The 14,419-nt window shown below is 39.7% G+C and overlaps 1 protein-coding gene across 1 annotated transcript; it reads right to left on the reverse strand.

Annotated features, from left to right (window-relative positions):
• Nucleotides 1-202: 202 nt before the first annotated feature.
• Nucleotides 203-13,911, reverse strand: ITM2A (integral membrane protein 2A). The gene is made up of 6 exons (XM_014057312.2): nt 13,696-13,911; nt 6,720-6,851; nt 5,659-5,847; nt 3,913-4,023; nt 3,282-3,432; nt 203-1,259 (listed from the first exon to the last, which is right to left on the reverse strand). Exons 1-6 carry the CDS (start codon nt 13,777-13,779, stop codon nt 1,171-1,173), a joined length of 756 nt encoding a protein of 251 aa, XP_013912787.1. The 5' UTR covers nt 13,780-13,911; the 3' UTR covers nt 203-1,170.
• Nucleotides 13,912-14,419: the final 508 nt, after the last annotated feature.

Consider the following 14,419-nt stretch of genomic DNA (forward strand, 5'->3'; position numbering starts at 1 on the left):
ATATCCCATTACAGCCATGTGCATCTTTTCGGGCACTTCTGGACTCACACTGAAGTTGAAACTTGACATTGTCAGTTGACAGGAAAGCATCCTAAAGAAATCTGAGACCCACCTCAATGCTGTTAAGAGTTCATAAACCTTGTTAAATGTGCCCTTTCCCCAATTTTTTCGCAGTCAGAACAAAATGGAAGCCACCACTATCATCTTAAGAGAAACATTTATTAGAGGGTTGCACAATCTGTGTGAAATATAAAGTCCCTTATAAAATACTCAGTTTGCAGCTCTCTAGAAATCCCTTTGCCAACTCAGACCACAATCCCAAACAAGGATAAGTTCTCTGCAGTAATAGTGGTAACTTGCTCGTAAGGTCTGCTCTAGAAGTTTCACAAGATAGGAATTTTATAGCGATGGAAACACTGAAAATTGGACCTGCTAAAAATGTTAATCATATACCTTTGTATTTAAGATGTTAAGAAGTAGGTCCAGTAACCCAAAATACCAATGTAAAAGCTTTTAAGAATAAATGTGCTTGGCTATACAACTAAATATCACAACAAACAGGAGGGAGGAATTAAAAGTAGTAAGGTCAGCTCGATAGGCTCCAAATATACATACAAATTTAATACAGTAATTGCACAAAATGAAAAAAGCAATGTTAGCTGCTTATGATTACCAAGGTTAAAGTTACATGCTTCACAAATGAAGTTTAAATAAAACCCTTAAAATTTTGATGTGTTTTTTTTTGTTTCCCTAATAGAAAACAAAGTGCAGAACAATTTTATGAACCTAGAAACCAATGTGCAAACTAGAGATTAATGTAATTAGTTTTTGTGAGAAAGTCAAGTAATGAATTGATTACATGTTTATGGAGGAACTGGTATTTGGATTTCAATTTTCTTCAGTCTAAAACAGACATACAGATGTTTTTAAGAGGATAATCCATTTTAATATGTTACTATTCAAAATTGAAGGAGCTGAAAAAATTAGCAGCACCACAAATTTCAAAGAAAAGCCTATTGTGGATTTAAAAGGGTTCTTTTCATCTAAGCAATTCACAGAAAGGAAACATAAGGCTTTTGATTATCACTGCACATTTAATTTTGAAACTGAAGGTGTAAAGCTTGGATCCTTCATGAAGATGCGTGATTGTCATTTTCCGCCCTGCACTCTTCATTGCTGACAGAACTTGGTTTCAACAATAAACACGTTTTCAAAGTGTCGGATTATATGGCACTTTTCAGCAGAACGCTTCTGAAGGCCTAGAAAGACAGGGGGGGGGGGGGGGAAACAATACCAATTTATTCAGGGAACAGGAGCAGGTCAGATAGAACAGATTTTTTCTTTCCATAGGCTACAAGGTGTTATTTCAAGTTCAGTCATCCAGCACGAATGGCTTCCCAAAACATGCAGGTTGTGGAATTCTGGAAGCTGAAGTCTATATATTTTAAAAGTTAAGTTTGAACAACATTGAGTTATCAAAGCTGACTGTAATTGCTTAGGGATGCATACTGGAGCTTTAGGTCAATGAAGGAAAGAAAATACCCAGGAAAGCCATGTTCAATCATTGTTAAAAAGTGTCATCATCACCATAAACATTCTTTGGACATTGGTGGGGCTAACATTGCAATATGGAATGCAAAGGGTGCTCTTCAGGATTGTATTACCTTTTTATTGTTTCCATCTTAATGGAATGTTAGAAGCCACATGAAGGGGCTCAATAGTGCCACCTATAGTTTAAACTCCCCCAAAACAGAACAGAATGGGAGCAAATTGAAGGTAAAGGAAGTAGTCCAGCAAAAGAAAAGTGGAGTTTAAAAAGAGGGCTGTTCTGATCGGGAATTGCAAAGAAAAACATCCCTCCAAGGGAACTCAGAATTTGCTGATCCTGCATTATGTGTTTGAAAGTGAATCCTATGCTGCCTGCCCCTTGTTCCCCAATGCACATACACACATGTAATATAGAAAGGGAAAGCAGAAACACCAGAGAACACATTCATTTACTACACAGAAGGAAAAAGAATTAAGTATCCCCTTCATTGCTGGTAAAAGGGGTGGAAAGAATTCTAGAAACCACCCTTCGTAGATTTCCCCTACTTTGTTTTAATACAGCACTGGTGAGCACAAGCAAAATCTCTCAAGAAATGGCCAGCTATTTCAGAGATCCTTAAATGGCACTTGAAGATAGCATTTATCAAAATGTCCCCAATTGCTGACCCTTAAGTAAGAGAATGAACATGAACTTGCAAATATGGCCATCGTTTTTCTACATTATTTCATATGCTGCAAGTATGGTGCTATTTATTCAGTACTCAAAATGACTTGACTGTGACCTGCTAATTCTATCTGACAGGAGTGACTCTGCAGTGAGCCTAAGTCCACTCTCAAACATTAGCTTTCAAGAGGCAAGTGCCAATTTTCAAAAAGGGGATGGATTAAAGTACTCAGCAAAAGATGCTGAAAGGATTTAGGGAAGCCATCTGGGGCATGAACAGGAGTGCCAACACGGGTAAAGTGGCTGTATAAGTCACTTCAGCTGTCTGGAATGCATATGATCACATAAAAGTACTTAAAATAGGAGCAAGCAGGATTACACAGGTAATAAAAAAACATCAACTTTAGGTCAATGTATTTAAAGCACAATGAAACACTTTGCTCTTATTTTAAGTCTTTGTAAGCTGAAGGTGCAGAATAGTATAAAAGTAGTACACTCCGTTTATTCAGCAAAAGACACGAGCGACTGTATAAAATTGGATGTTCCAATATTATGTAACATGCCCTTCCCTTCATTTCATTCGCTAATACTAAGGAAACCAACTCAAGTTACATTCCTTCTCACCACACCCTATCCCATACACAAAAAAGGATCAGCCAGGAAATCACTGCTAATCTATCTGGCACCGCTGTTTAAGTCTTATAGCAACCTCACGTCCTGAGAACATTTGCTCTCTTCTGTCTGACTGAAGATACAGAAATGGTTCTTTATTCTGTAAGGCTTGACGGCAGCTGAAAAGCAGAATATGGGGTTAACTAAAGTTGAATTCAAAGTTTAGGGCTCGCAATATACCCATCAAGAATAATAGCTGGATCCTAGTTGGTAATTCCTGGTGGAAAATCCCTCCATTTAACAAACTCCTTTGTTTACTGAACTTTTATTATTCCCATGGCAGCTTTTCTCCTTAAGATAGAAAATCATACAAAAGGCAATTCTAAACCGCTCGCCAATTTTCCCTTGGGTTTCTTTTTCATATCCTGACAGTAACCATTCAAAATAAAATACTCACCAATGAGCTTCTCTCTGCGCTGAAGTCTGAAGGTTTCCTTCCCTACACAGAGCTGGTAAATGAAGACACCCAGATCTGACACATTATCAATTTCTTCAGTCACAACCATTTCCTCACGAACAAGGTAAGTCTGAGGCAAGTAGGAACCCGTCTGTGTGTGTGTGTGGAAAAAAATACCGTTCTTAATACAGACATTTGTGATTATTCAACCAAGAACAGTTACACCTGAAGGCAATTAAGCATGTTACAGATGGTGAGAGATTGGGGACACTCTAAAGCAGGGGTATCATACTCAGGGCCGGATATGGCACTTGCTGACTCTGCTCCCGCCTGGTTTAGTGAAGGGGGGAAAAGTCCCAATATGTCATGTGACACCGTGACGACGCGAGTTTGACACCCCTGCTGTAAAGGAAGCATGCTTAGCAATTGGTCAGCACCCACAACTTCAGATGTTTCAGACTTTTATGATTTTAAAAATGCCAGCTTGCACAAGATCTCAAAGGTCACATGTTCAGCGACCTTTCATTACAGCAATTCTGCAAATGACACAAGATGGTTCTTTTAAACTTTTGCCATGCAGATGTGCACTGCAGTAAGAATTCACATATATCTCCATCTGAGTGGTACCTACCGCTAATTTTGCAAAAAGATCAATCAGGTTCCGTGGTGGCATAACAATAGAGGTGTTCAGAGGAATCACATAGCAATTGCCAAGCTGGAGATCAAGGTAGGCTGTCAGGAGCTACAAGAAGATAAGCAGGGGGGGGGGGGGGAGACATCCAGTAACAGAGGATGGATTTTCAGTTCTGCCAGTTGTTTCAAACCAGCCCTTTGTAAAAGAATAATGTGTTTTACTGCCACAAATTTAATATAATTGATTTGAAAACCAAAGTAACAAACTTTGAAGTATAATGCTACATCCCCAAATTGTTCTTTTTCAATGCAACAAAGTTCTCAATAGGAAGCAGCAATCTGTAAACAATTTCATTTTTGAAACCCAACACCCTCCCGAGAGAAATGTTGAAGACTTGCTTTCTGTAAATCACATTAACTTTGGCTTAAAATTCATCTTTAAGGGGGAGAGAATGATGTTGTATCACTAGCACTTTTATGTAAAACAGCCAGCTGAGAACTGCAGATCCAACACGTATCAAGGTGCCAGGAGGGACAAGTTGCCTTAAGGGTATGGGATGGTGTATTTAAGTATGGGATTATCACAAGATTCAATTGTTGAATGAGAGCCTACATAGTATGAAAATCCAAGGCAACTGACTGATCAAGAATCAGGTTAAAAGTAGAGGGTAAAATGGAGGACAATACTGGATCTTTTCTGCTTGCAACATTCTCAGATAATGAAAAGCACTGAAACTAACCCGCCTTTCTAATATGCTAAATTACAAGAGACAAGGAAGTAAAGAAGAGAATCATATCTTTTCTAGGGCTCCAAACTTGTAATGTTGCTTTGCAGTTATCTTAACACCGACTGGAAATGACTATACATATTTCACAGGATTGTTTAGACATAATAAGGCAGCAGTCCCATATAAGGCTGCTGATTAATTGGCTGTGCTAAGCATGTCTAAGCCTGTGCACAGTGTATTTTTGTGAAGGACAACTGTGCTTTCAGAAATAAGCGCCTGTTATTCCGAGCCAACTGCATGTGGAAAACTGGGGTGTCAGCCCTTTAAAGTAGACCGAATGAGGAAACAAGATTTCACTACATTTTAGTGAGAAAAGCCACAAAATAAGTCTTGAGAATCTCTGCATCTTGCCTCTTCTACTCGAGGGAGGTGGGGAAGGGGAGGACGATCCCTTTGTAACTCTCCCACTCTGGCCTTACTGCATGCTTCTTCTGCACCTGGTGTTTTCCTAGCAGCCTCTAGGTTCTTTTCCCAAGGTTATTTCCCTGCCTTTGTATCAGTGGGCAATGCTATAGGCAAAGGCAGCTATCTCAACTTGGCATGTTCCCAACCTACACCCACCAGTTCCAGCAATGATTAGAAATGATGGGAGTTACAGGCCAAACTCCTTGGGGGGGAGAGGGGGGGATCAGTTTAATGAAAGCCTCCCTTAAGAAATAGAAAATCCTCTGCTTTGAAGAAAGAATCGTTTCTCCTCCATTTGGCAACACAATTTTCCCTGGAATTTGTTTGTGAGATTAGGGCTCCTACTTTTGAGATTTCTCCCAGAAAGCACCAATAAATATTTTACATTTAGCATACACATGTTGCTGGTGCTTGAAAATGGAGGGGGGGGGGAGAAAGACTACCAGACTTTAATCCAGAAAGAGCATAAAAACACAATTACATATTAAAAAGACTTCATCAAAACTTTTACCAAAAGAAAGAATAAAAAGAATCCACAAGAAGGGACTCACTCTGTCAAAATCATGCACAATAGCTGCTGGGTCACTGTCAGAGAAGTTTGGAACAGGTACATCAATGATGGCAATGTTATCTGTTTCTCTGATATCAGCTTCTTCAGCGATGGGCAGGAAATATGGCTCCGCTGCCTGATTCTGATTGTCTTCTCCCACGTAACACATTTGACCGCGGAACATTTTGCTCTTTAAAAAAGAGAAATCGCCAGCTGTAATACTCATTTAAAGGTGGAGGAATTAATTTAGTTCAACTGTCCTGGAATTGCTGAAGCAGTTTCCCGTGATTGGGCAAAGAAAGTGCTACTAATTCCATTTTTTCTACAACCTCTGAAAATATCAACTTATTATTGGGTCCTGGAAGACCACAGCGGGGATCTGCCATGATGTGCACTGACTGCTATCTGGAAAAGGACTGGAGTATATTGACAAGTGAGTTTTTTTAGCTCATGAAACATGAAGGAGGAACAAAGGAAACTTCCCCTTCTCAAGCCATTAGTTTATGCAGAGAACATAAAATGGGGCATGTCTAGCCACACAAAACCTGTCACTTTTCGATTCAATTGCTGTAATTTGCTTTATATGGCACTATTTTTAAAGATGATCCAGAAATGTCAACAGGTGGAATACAGCTGACCACTGGATATCTGCAGCATGGAAAACTTGTTATAGCAGATTCTTTGCTGCCATTTAAGGCACCAGTTATCACCTATAAAGCCTTGTGTGACTGTCTACCTTTGGAACCACCTAATTTGGGAGAATCTGCCATCCAATATACAGTATATGAATATTAAGGATCTCTTATCAAGGAATGATCACCCAAAAGGAGGCATTTTTATTGGTATACTACTCCTAAGAGTTTATTCCCTGTGGTTATGATGGCTCCTTCCTTCATTTCCTTGCAGGAGACTGTAAAAACTGAATTATTTTGGGAAACCTTCAAGGACTAGCTTGCCATCCTTACTGTGTATATTTTTGAATGTATATTGTCAGACTGAAGCTATTAAAAAGTGGGGAAATAAGCTCAGAAACAAGTGGGATAATAATCAACTCTCCAATACCTTTGGCATGAAATATTTGTAGATGCAGGCTCCCCCAACCACTATTCCAGCTAAAATGAAGGCAAGTCCCAAAAGAGTCAGCAGACATCTTCCAGAGGAACCTTCACGGTGGTGTGTTGCAATTTCTGGGTCCTTGAAAACATAGATAAAAAGTTGTTTTAAAATTTTTATTGTCTTAAAGATGAAATTACTATTTTCCTTGAATCAATAGGGTGACATTACCCTCCCAAGTGAAAGGTAATGTGAGACACAACAGGATTTTGGCCCAAGGTTACAGTGTTTGCCCCAAATACAAAGATAAGATTCAACTGTCATTCCATAAAAGGTCTTCTTGGAAGAAGACAAGATAAAGCAAAACAAAACAGACAAGAGAAAAGAAAAATCCATATTTCTCATGGCTTTAACAATCCAGATGCCAAGCCACATAATGTAAATGCTTCTCCTCTGATTTTGCCATCAGAGACTATAGATTTTTCACCATGGCACTAAGTAAGAATTAGAATGAATTTTTGACAATTAGATTATTATCTCAAAAGTTGTTGAATTTCTATTCATCCTCCAGGATTACTCAGGCATTAAAATGTATGGTAAGTCTCGTTAGAATACTTTTTTGCAACTTGAGGCAAGAAATAGTTGTTTCTAGTTCAGAACAGATACTCCATTTCCTACAATTACTGTCTGGTTTCTACCTATCTTTAACTATCCATCCTACAGCATAAGTTCATGATGACTGTGAAGAGGAAGCATTTTTAGAATTCTTTGTAATTATGTGGGGGCTTTTTACATCAGTTCTGGTTAAAAGAGGAACTCCAAATAACCATTATCATCAAAAATTCTATGAAGCAAAAAAAGTTCTCTAGCACTTAATATATGCTGCTCATGTAGATTTGTGTTTCAATGAACAATGCTAACCATTGCAATTATTTGAGCATTTTCAACAAATTAAAGGTCTAGATTTTACTTGAATTTACCGTATTAAAACAATTATACATATCACAACTATCAAAAACTCATGAAGAGACCATACAGCTAAAACACAAAGTATGAAGGTGATTTTATTCAGATAACTGACTATCCTGAAAAAGTTTTTTTTTAATGCTGCTTTAAATGTGATACTGGCTATCACAAATACTCTAATCAAGTCAGGCTTAAAAAGTCATGTTGCAACTTGTTTGGAATCATTTCGCTGACCTACAATGAAACAAAATAAAAGCTATCTGTGTAAGCAAGAAACACAGATTTCTTTATACTTCACTAAAAACTCCCAACAAAACTTCTTTATCAGCAACTGACACAAATGCTAATACAGCATTTCATAGTTCAAGTTAGTTAAGTAACCCTGCCTACAGAAATATTGTTTACTTGGATCAATCAATCTGAAAGTCCCTTAGCTATGTATCTGATGATTTATGAAATAGAAGGCTCCAGAAAGTATATTTGAAGATCTGTTAACAAAATTCCAATAAACATTTGAAGATTAACACCTTTATGCATTTTTAATTTTCACTTTCTGCAAGGCCTTTTTTTATGAAGTTAGAAAATCCAGTATTATAAACATTATCAGAACAAGACTGGCATAGTGGTTAAGGTCTGAGGCCAGAACCAAGTCGGGGCAGGGAACATGGAGACAAGGCAGCTGGACAAATGGTTGTTGGCACTGGCTGGGGCGTTATGCTTTCCGGCACCCAGCAAGCAGTCCCAAAGCCACATGGTCCTGGGGTGCTTGCTGTCCCACAAAGCAGGCTTCAGGGCAGCCAAAGGACAAAGATGGAAAAGGAGAGGGGGAGATGGTCCAAGACCCTCACTTTATCAAAGATCAGGACTGGGAGCAACCAAGCCCCGAATGGTTTGGATTGAGGTAGATACCCACTTAACCCACAATTCTCTGTTAACTATCTTAATAGGCAGTGCAGGGAGCACTATTGTTAAGACCTGTGATATCTTGATTTAAGATTGCATTGTTTTGTGATGGAAATCCCAGTCCAAATTATGGTCAGATAGTAGTATGAGGACTACTTTATACCGGTACTTCCATATTATATGTCTCAAATGTTAAAGAAATATCTTTAAATATTTATTTAGTAGCTTTATCTTATTCTTTTTTCAGAAACTCATCAATGCACAGCATTTTCTCATCTGCCCCTTCCCCCCCCCCCCAACAACATAGCTGTGAAGTAGGTTCAACTAAGAGGAAACAACTTTGGCCACTGGTGAGAAAAACATAAGTTTATTGAACACCATGATATTTTAACTGCAGCTCTGTTTATTTAGAACCCAGTCCTGTTGCTTGCACACTGGTGATTTGTATGAAAGTTCACAACTGCTGAATTGCTAAGATAAACCAGAGCAATACTTTTGTGCTTGCAGAAGCTTCAGATTGAATTGCAACATACTAGAAAAGCAGGTCTCCCAATTATTATTGGAGATTTGGAGGTGGGGAGGGAGAGAAGAGATACTACGTGCACATTTTGGCTCAGCAGGTTGTCATTTGACTTAATACAAAAGTAGATTAGGCGCACAGGAAACATCTGTGACAACAAATAAAGCAACTTTCCTATCTGATGTTTGACAGGGCTCCCTATAACCCACATTGCTCTTGTCTGGCCACCAGACAGGAAACTAAAGCTGCCTAATCAAACTACCACTGGGTTAGGTAACATTTGATCTTTATCGTGCTCTAAGGGAAATCCTGGGTGTGTACAGAGAGCTGGCCTTCATATACAACATGCTTAGATACACAGCTTAAGACTGGTGTTGCCAACATAAAGTCCAAAGGTATTACTGTGCTTGCAGATACCTCTCTAGGCACTGCCAACATGTTTGACCCATCCCACTTTACATGCAGTAATTTATGACTTTAATGGGTAATCTGCCTACTGCAGGAGGCCCAACTTCCACTTTCATTTTTGTACCCAAGACACTCACATACCCTACTTTTAAAGGGGGAGGGAGGAATGGTGAGAGGATTCTACCATTGTTTTGTTTGGAAATCACACATCTGCCCAGAATAAAAGAAAACAACTAGAAAGGAGTGTTCAAATAGTTGCAGCACTTTGTTAAACAATGCTTTGCCATTGAGATTTAATAGGGATTCTGTAAATAGGCAAGTTAATCAAGGATTTTTTTTAAAAATCAGAAGAGGCTTGAAAAAAGTTGAATGTCCCCATTTTAAAATATGGATCTATCTATAACATTGAAACACCATTGCATATTTAAAGATCTATAAGTTTAGAACTAATCCCGTATAAATCTGATATTAAAGCATGATTTTTTTCATTAAAATTGTTACAGGGCAATTATCAATCATGGAACTCTTTTTCAAAAATCATACATCTAATGGGGTTTATGAAGACTGAGACTCAAATAACCCCTCCTTTTATTGTGAATTTTATGCATATTATGGTTGGATTTAAACCATCCTGTAATCCACTATGAAATTGGCCCAGTTTCTTCAGTGTAGGGATTTTACTTTGCATAAGCTGAAGTATTACAATGAAAATAAAGTCAGTTCACTAAAATCCATATTGTATGTATGTATGTATGTATGTATGTACGTACGTACTGTGTCACAACCCCTGGTATGCCCAAATATGGGAGGGAGCATACTGCTTCCCTTTTCTGTCTATTGGCTCACTCTGGGAGCCATCCAGGCAGAAAGCCATTTTTTTAATGTTACCTTTGTTACATATGTGTTGCAACTGTCCCTTTATTTATTTATCAGCACAATTGCAACACACACACACACACAAACACACAAACACACACACACACACACACACACGGTGAATTCATAAAACTACTCCCTGTGCAGTTCTTTAGCCTACTAGCCTATATTTTGGTATCCAGTTGTGACTGTTAAATTGCTGCCCTGGACTTTTTCTCTTTAAGTTAAAAATTGTTACACAACCTTTACAATTTCCTGAGCTTAAACAGAACTCTACAAGTTAGGGGGATGTGGTTAGTGTGCAACAGCACTCTGAAACATAGACCAATGGTAAAACTATTTCATATTTGTACTTCTTATATGGGTTTAGGCATGTATTTAGACAAGAAGGAATTTAAGCACCCATTTCTTTTCAAGAGAAGAGCAATTTCTGTGCACTTGGCAGTAAAAGCATTTTATATGGCATTTTAAAGAGAACAGTATGTAATATAAGTCAAGTATATGATCTCAGCCATTAGGGACAAACCATCAATGCTTGTCACAAATCAGGAGCTTTTAACTGCCTGAAATTGTCCTGTATAATATAAAAGTAGAATGAAAATAATGTTCTGAGTAACTTCCAAACATAATCAGGCACAAACATGTATACTGTCAACAAAACAGCTTTTACTTTTTATAAACTGGAATGACTCAAGAGTTGTTTTGAAGGCAGGAACAGGAAATTAGATAGTTTTGCAGATTTTATATATATATACACTAGCATGCCTACTGAAAATAAGCTTAGTCTCCTTAAACTGTTCAAACCAAATGCATGATTAGACAGTTCTGAACTTTGCATGTACAGGCACAAAGAATGTCTAATCTGTGTGTTTGCCTAATCTTCTCTCCCATCAGAAAGCAAAACAGAATTAAGCATTCTTTGTGCTGTTAGTTATGTGCCTATATAAAATCTTTCAAACTTCCTTCCAATTTTGCTCAGAAATCCTCATCAGCATATATCCCAAAATCCTTCAACATGTGGGATCAATTCTGAAGGAAAACTTGTTTTGAGCACTACCAAAGTTTCAAGGCAAATTGCAAATTTTGATATAAGCCTTCAAATTTATTTAAACATGCTAATGCCAAGATAGAAACCACTAATTTCAGTAATTCCCACCTGGAGAATTAATATCTTCAATGAGATTATATCCTAACCGAGCCTTGCCATCGCTTACTTTTTAATAGGTTTTTAAAAAGAATTTTTTTAAATCAATCAAATAGTTCCTAAAATATCCTTTGAAACAAATATAATCATCACGTTATTCCCATATAGGGTCAACTAAAGTATTTGACTGTAAAAAAATGTATCACTTTCATGCAAATAACTAGCATTTTGCAAAACAATAGGAACAAGGAAAATCTGGAAGCATTTGAAGTGGTTAATGCTGTTACAATGAAGAGATCTTTAATGGAATTGCAAGGATCCTTAAAAGCTGTTAAGGAAATGCTACAAACCAGGAAGAAAGATGGAAATCCACAGTATCCTCATTCTATTTTCAGACCAGGAACGTACTTCTATAAGCATGAAAAGGATTAAAGCTTTTTTTAAAAAAAAATTAAAAAAATACCAGACTCCCCATGATAATCTTTTATTATTTTAGATTTATATCTTCATTTTCCCCTCAAAGTCCACTGTCCCATTTCCTACCTTTCCATGGCTTACTTTTTAAAAAATAAATTGAATTTAGAAAGGAATTAGAAGCTGTTATGATGCAAAATAATGCACCACTTTCAAGCCTAATTTATACCTCCCAAAACACCTCTAGGCCCCACCTCTAGACAAGGCAGAACTGCTACCACTCAGCATAAAAAAAACCACCCCAGAACTAATTACTAAAACTCCACCGGCAACTCCAGTCTCTTCCCCATTTTATTTATTAAACTCCTATGCCACCCATCTAGCCAAAGGCTCTTCTTTGCTTACTTCCTTGAAGGATCAGCCACCCATCCACCAGGGCAGATTCACTGGCGGATTGAGAGAAAGATCCTCAAATTAGGCAGGAGTATATCCTACCAATATTTATGTCTTTCTATTTATAAGGCTCTTCTCTGTGACTTTACTCACACCAAGAGAGGATTAATCATACTAACACTGAAGTCTGCTTTGTGTGTGTTATAAATAACTAAACACAGTACAACCTTCCCCCTTTTTCCCCCCCACTAAATCCTACAGCCTATGAAGTTTTTTTTGGGGGGGGGGGAGATGATGCCCAAGCAAAGAAGGTGCAATGTTGGTTTTGTTAAATCCCAGTTAAAAATTGCATTTTTATTCTTTTGTGTTGTATTGTGTTGGGAGTGTGAGCACTGAGGGAGTTCAATCAATCTCATTGTAAATATGTTGTGCACTGGCTATTATATTATTTATTATTATATACTTTATTCATTAAACATGAAATTCAGTCAACTAAACATGTAAAGATGTGTCGCAAATACCATTGACTGGTGCTGATGGTTGATATGGGTTGCTGCCAGCGTCCTAGGTATCAACCAAGTACCTTCTTAACATACACGATGTTCTGAGTAATGAAGTTTTTTGCAGTTCTGTTGTCATTGCAGGGAGCTGCAATTAGTTGGTGTGTCTTATAAAATTCTTGGACATGGTGCCAAGTGCCCCCATGAAAATGGGTATCACTGTTACATGTTCCATATTCGTGTATTATAAATGGCATGCATGAGCCTCTACGAATCCTCAATGGGAGAATCATTTGCAAGGGAGTGCAAACAATTGCAGAGACCTTTATTCTACTTACTTCAAAGGGGAAACCCGTTTATACGTGCAGGCCCAACTCTATTCCTCGTTGCGCTTCGATCAGTCAGCTCCACACGTTACGCGTGCCGGTGCAAGACGCGCGTGCACGCACTCACACGCATGCATACGATCCGCTTTGCTTTCCAGGGTGTGTGTGTGTGGGGAGACTAATAAGGAGTCTTATTATGCATCGCGTTTATCCAATTTATTCTATTTATTTATTCGCAACGTCTATACCGCCCAAGCAGAGAACCTAAATGAATAGAATACGCTCACTTCTCCACACACAGACCTCCCGCTTCCCGTGTATTGTTTCCCGGTCAACGAACCAGTCACGAGACCCCCATCGGGGAGAAATCCCCAATCCCCCCTCCCCGTCTCGCATGGCGGAGGACTACAAAGCCCATCCCTCACACCCTGAGGGAAGACCGAGGGTCCCGCCGCCATTTTGCCCCGGGGGGGAGAGGGGAAACTAGGAGGTGGGGGGGAAACAAAATGGCGGCGCGGCGTCGCCTTCTCCTCACCTGTTCGGCCACCAACGCCTCGGCCGCCTCCTTCTTGGGCTCGTCCTTGTGGGCGAAGGGCGACTGGAACGCGATCTTCACCATGGCGGCGGGGGGCTGAGGGGCTGCTGCTCGTGAGGGGAAAGGCTCCTTCGCAGCGAGGCCGCCTCCGCTGCCGCTTCTGCCTCTACCGAATCCAGCCGCTGCGCTCGGTGTCTCGCCGAGAACTGCGCAGCAACCCCTCCCTCGCTGGGTGGGCGGAGCCTGCGGTGGAAGCAAGGAGAGAGGGGGAGGGAGAGAGGGGAACAAGGTAAGCTTTATGCGCACGCGCGGAGGGGCCCGTACCCTGGGAACAAGGAGACGAAGGCGGACCTTTCTCCTCGTCTGTTCTTATCCGGGTTGGAGGCTCGAAGTGCGCACGCGTTTAGGCTCCTTTCCCTCCCCCCTTCTCGCCCGGCGAGCCAGGGAGTGAAGAAGGAGGAGGGGGAAACAAAACAAAACAAAAGGAGTCCGACCGGACGCGTGCGCACTTCCAGTCCAAACCAAAACAAGGGGAAAGGGTCAGAGGAGCGCCCCCTTCAGGCGGAAGAGATTTGTTTGTGTTTTTATTTTTTCAAACTGAATGGCAGCTGGAAAAGCGGCTTTGGCTGATCTCCAAACTAACCGCGGGTTCGAGGCTGCGCTGCGGTGTTGGTCTGAACCAAACCTGGTTCGTCAGACTTTAGGAAACGGGGTCGGGCTTTGG

This window comes from Thamnophis sirtalis, unplaced genomic scaffold, assembly GCF_051295495.1.
Source record: "Thamnophis sirtalis isolate CommonGarterSnake01/CBP01778 unplaced genomic scaffold, rThaSir2_p1.2 scaffold_13, whole genome shotgun sequence".
In the NCBI taxonomy this organism is placed as follows: Eukaryota; Metazoa; Chordata; class Lepidosauria; order Squamata; family Natricidae; genus Thamnophis; species Thamnophis sirtalis.

Bases quoted from the DNA above. Each gene is read 5' to 3' on its own strand.
- ITM2A (XM_014057312.2), bottom strand. From the start codon at position 13,779: ATGGTGAAGATCGCGTTCCAGTCGCCCTTCGCCCACAAGGACGAGCCC. The intron at 6,852-13,695 runs GTGAGGAGAAGG...TATGTTTTCAAG, and splicing joins AGGCGTTGGTGGCCGAACAG to GACCCAGAAATTGCAACACA. The intron at 3,433-3,912 runs GTAGGTACCACT...ACACACACACAG, and splicing joins ATCTTTTTGCAAAATTAGCG to ACGGGTTCCTACTTGCCTCA.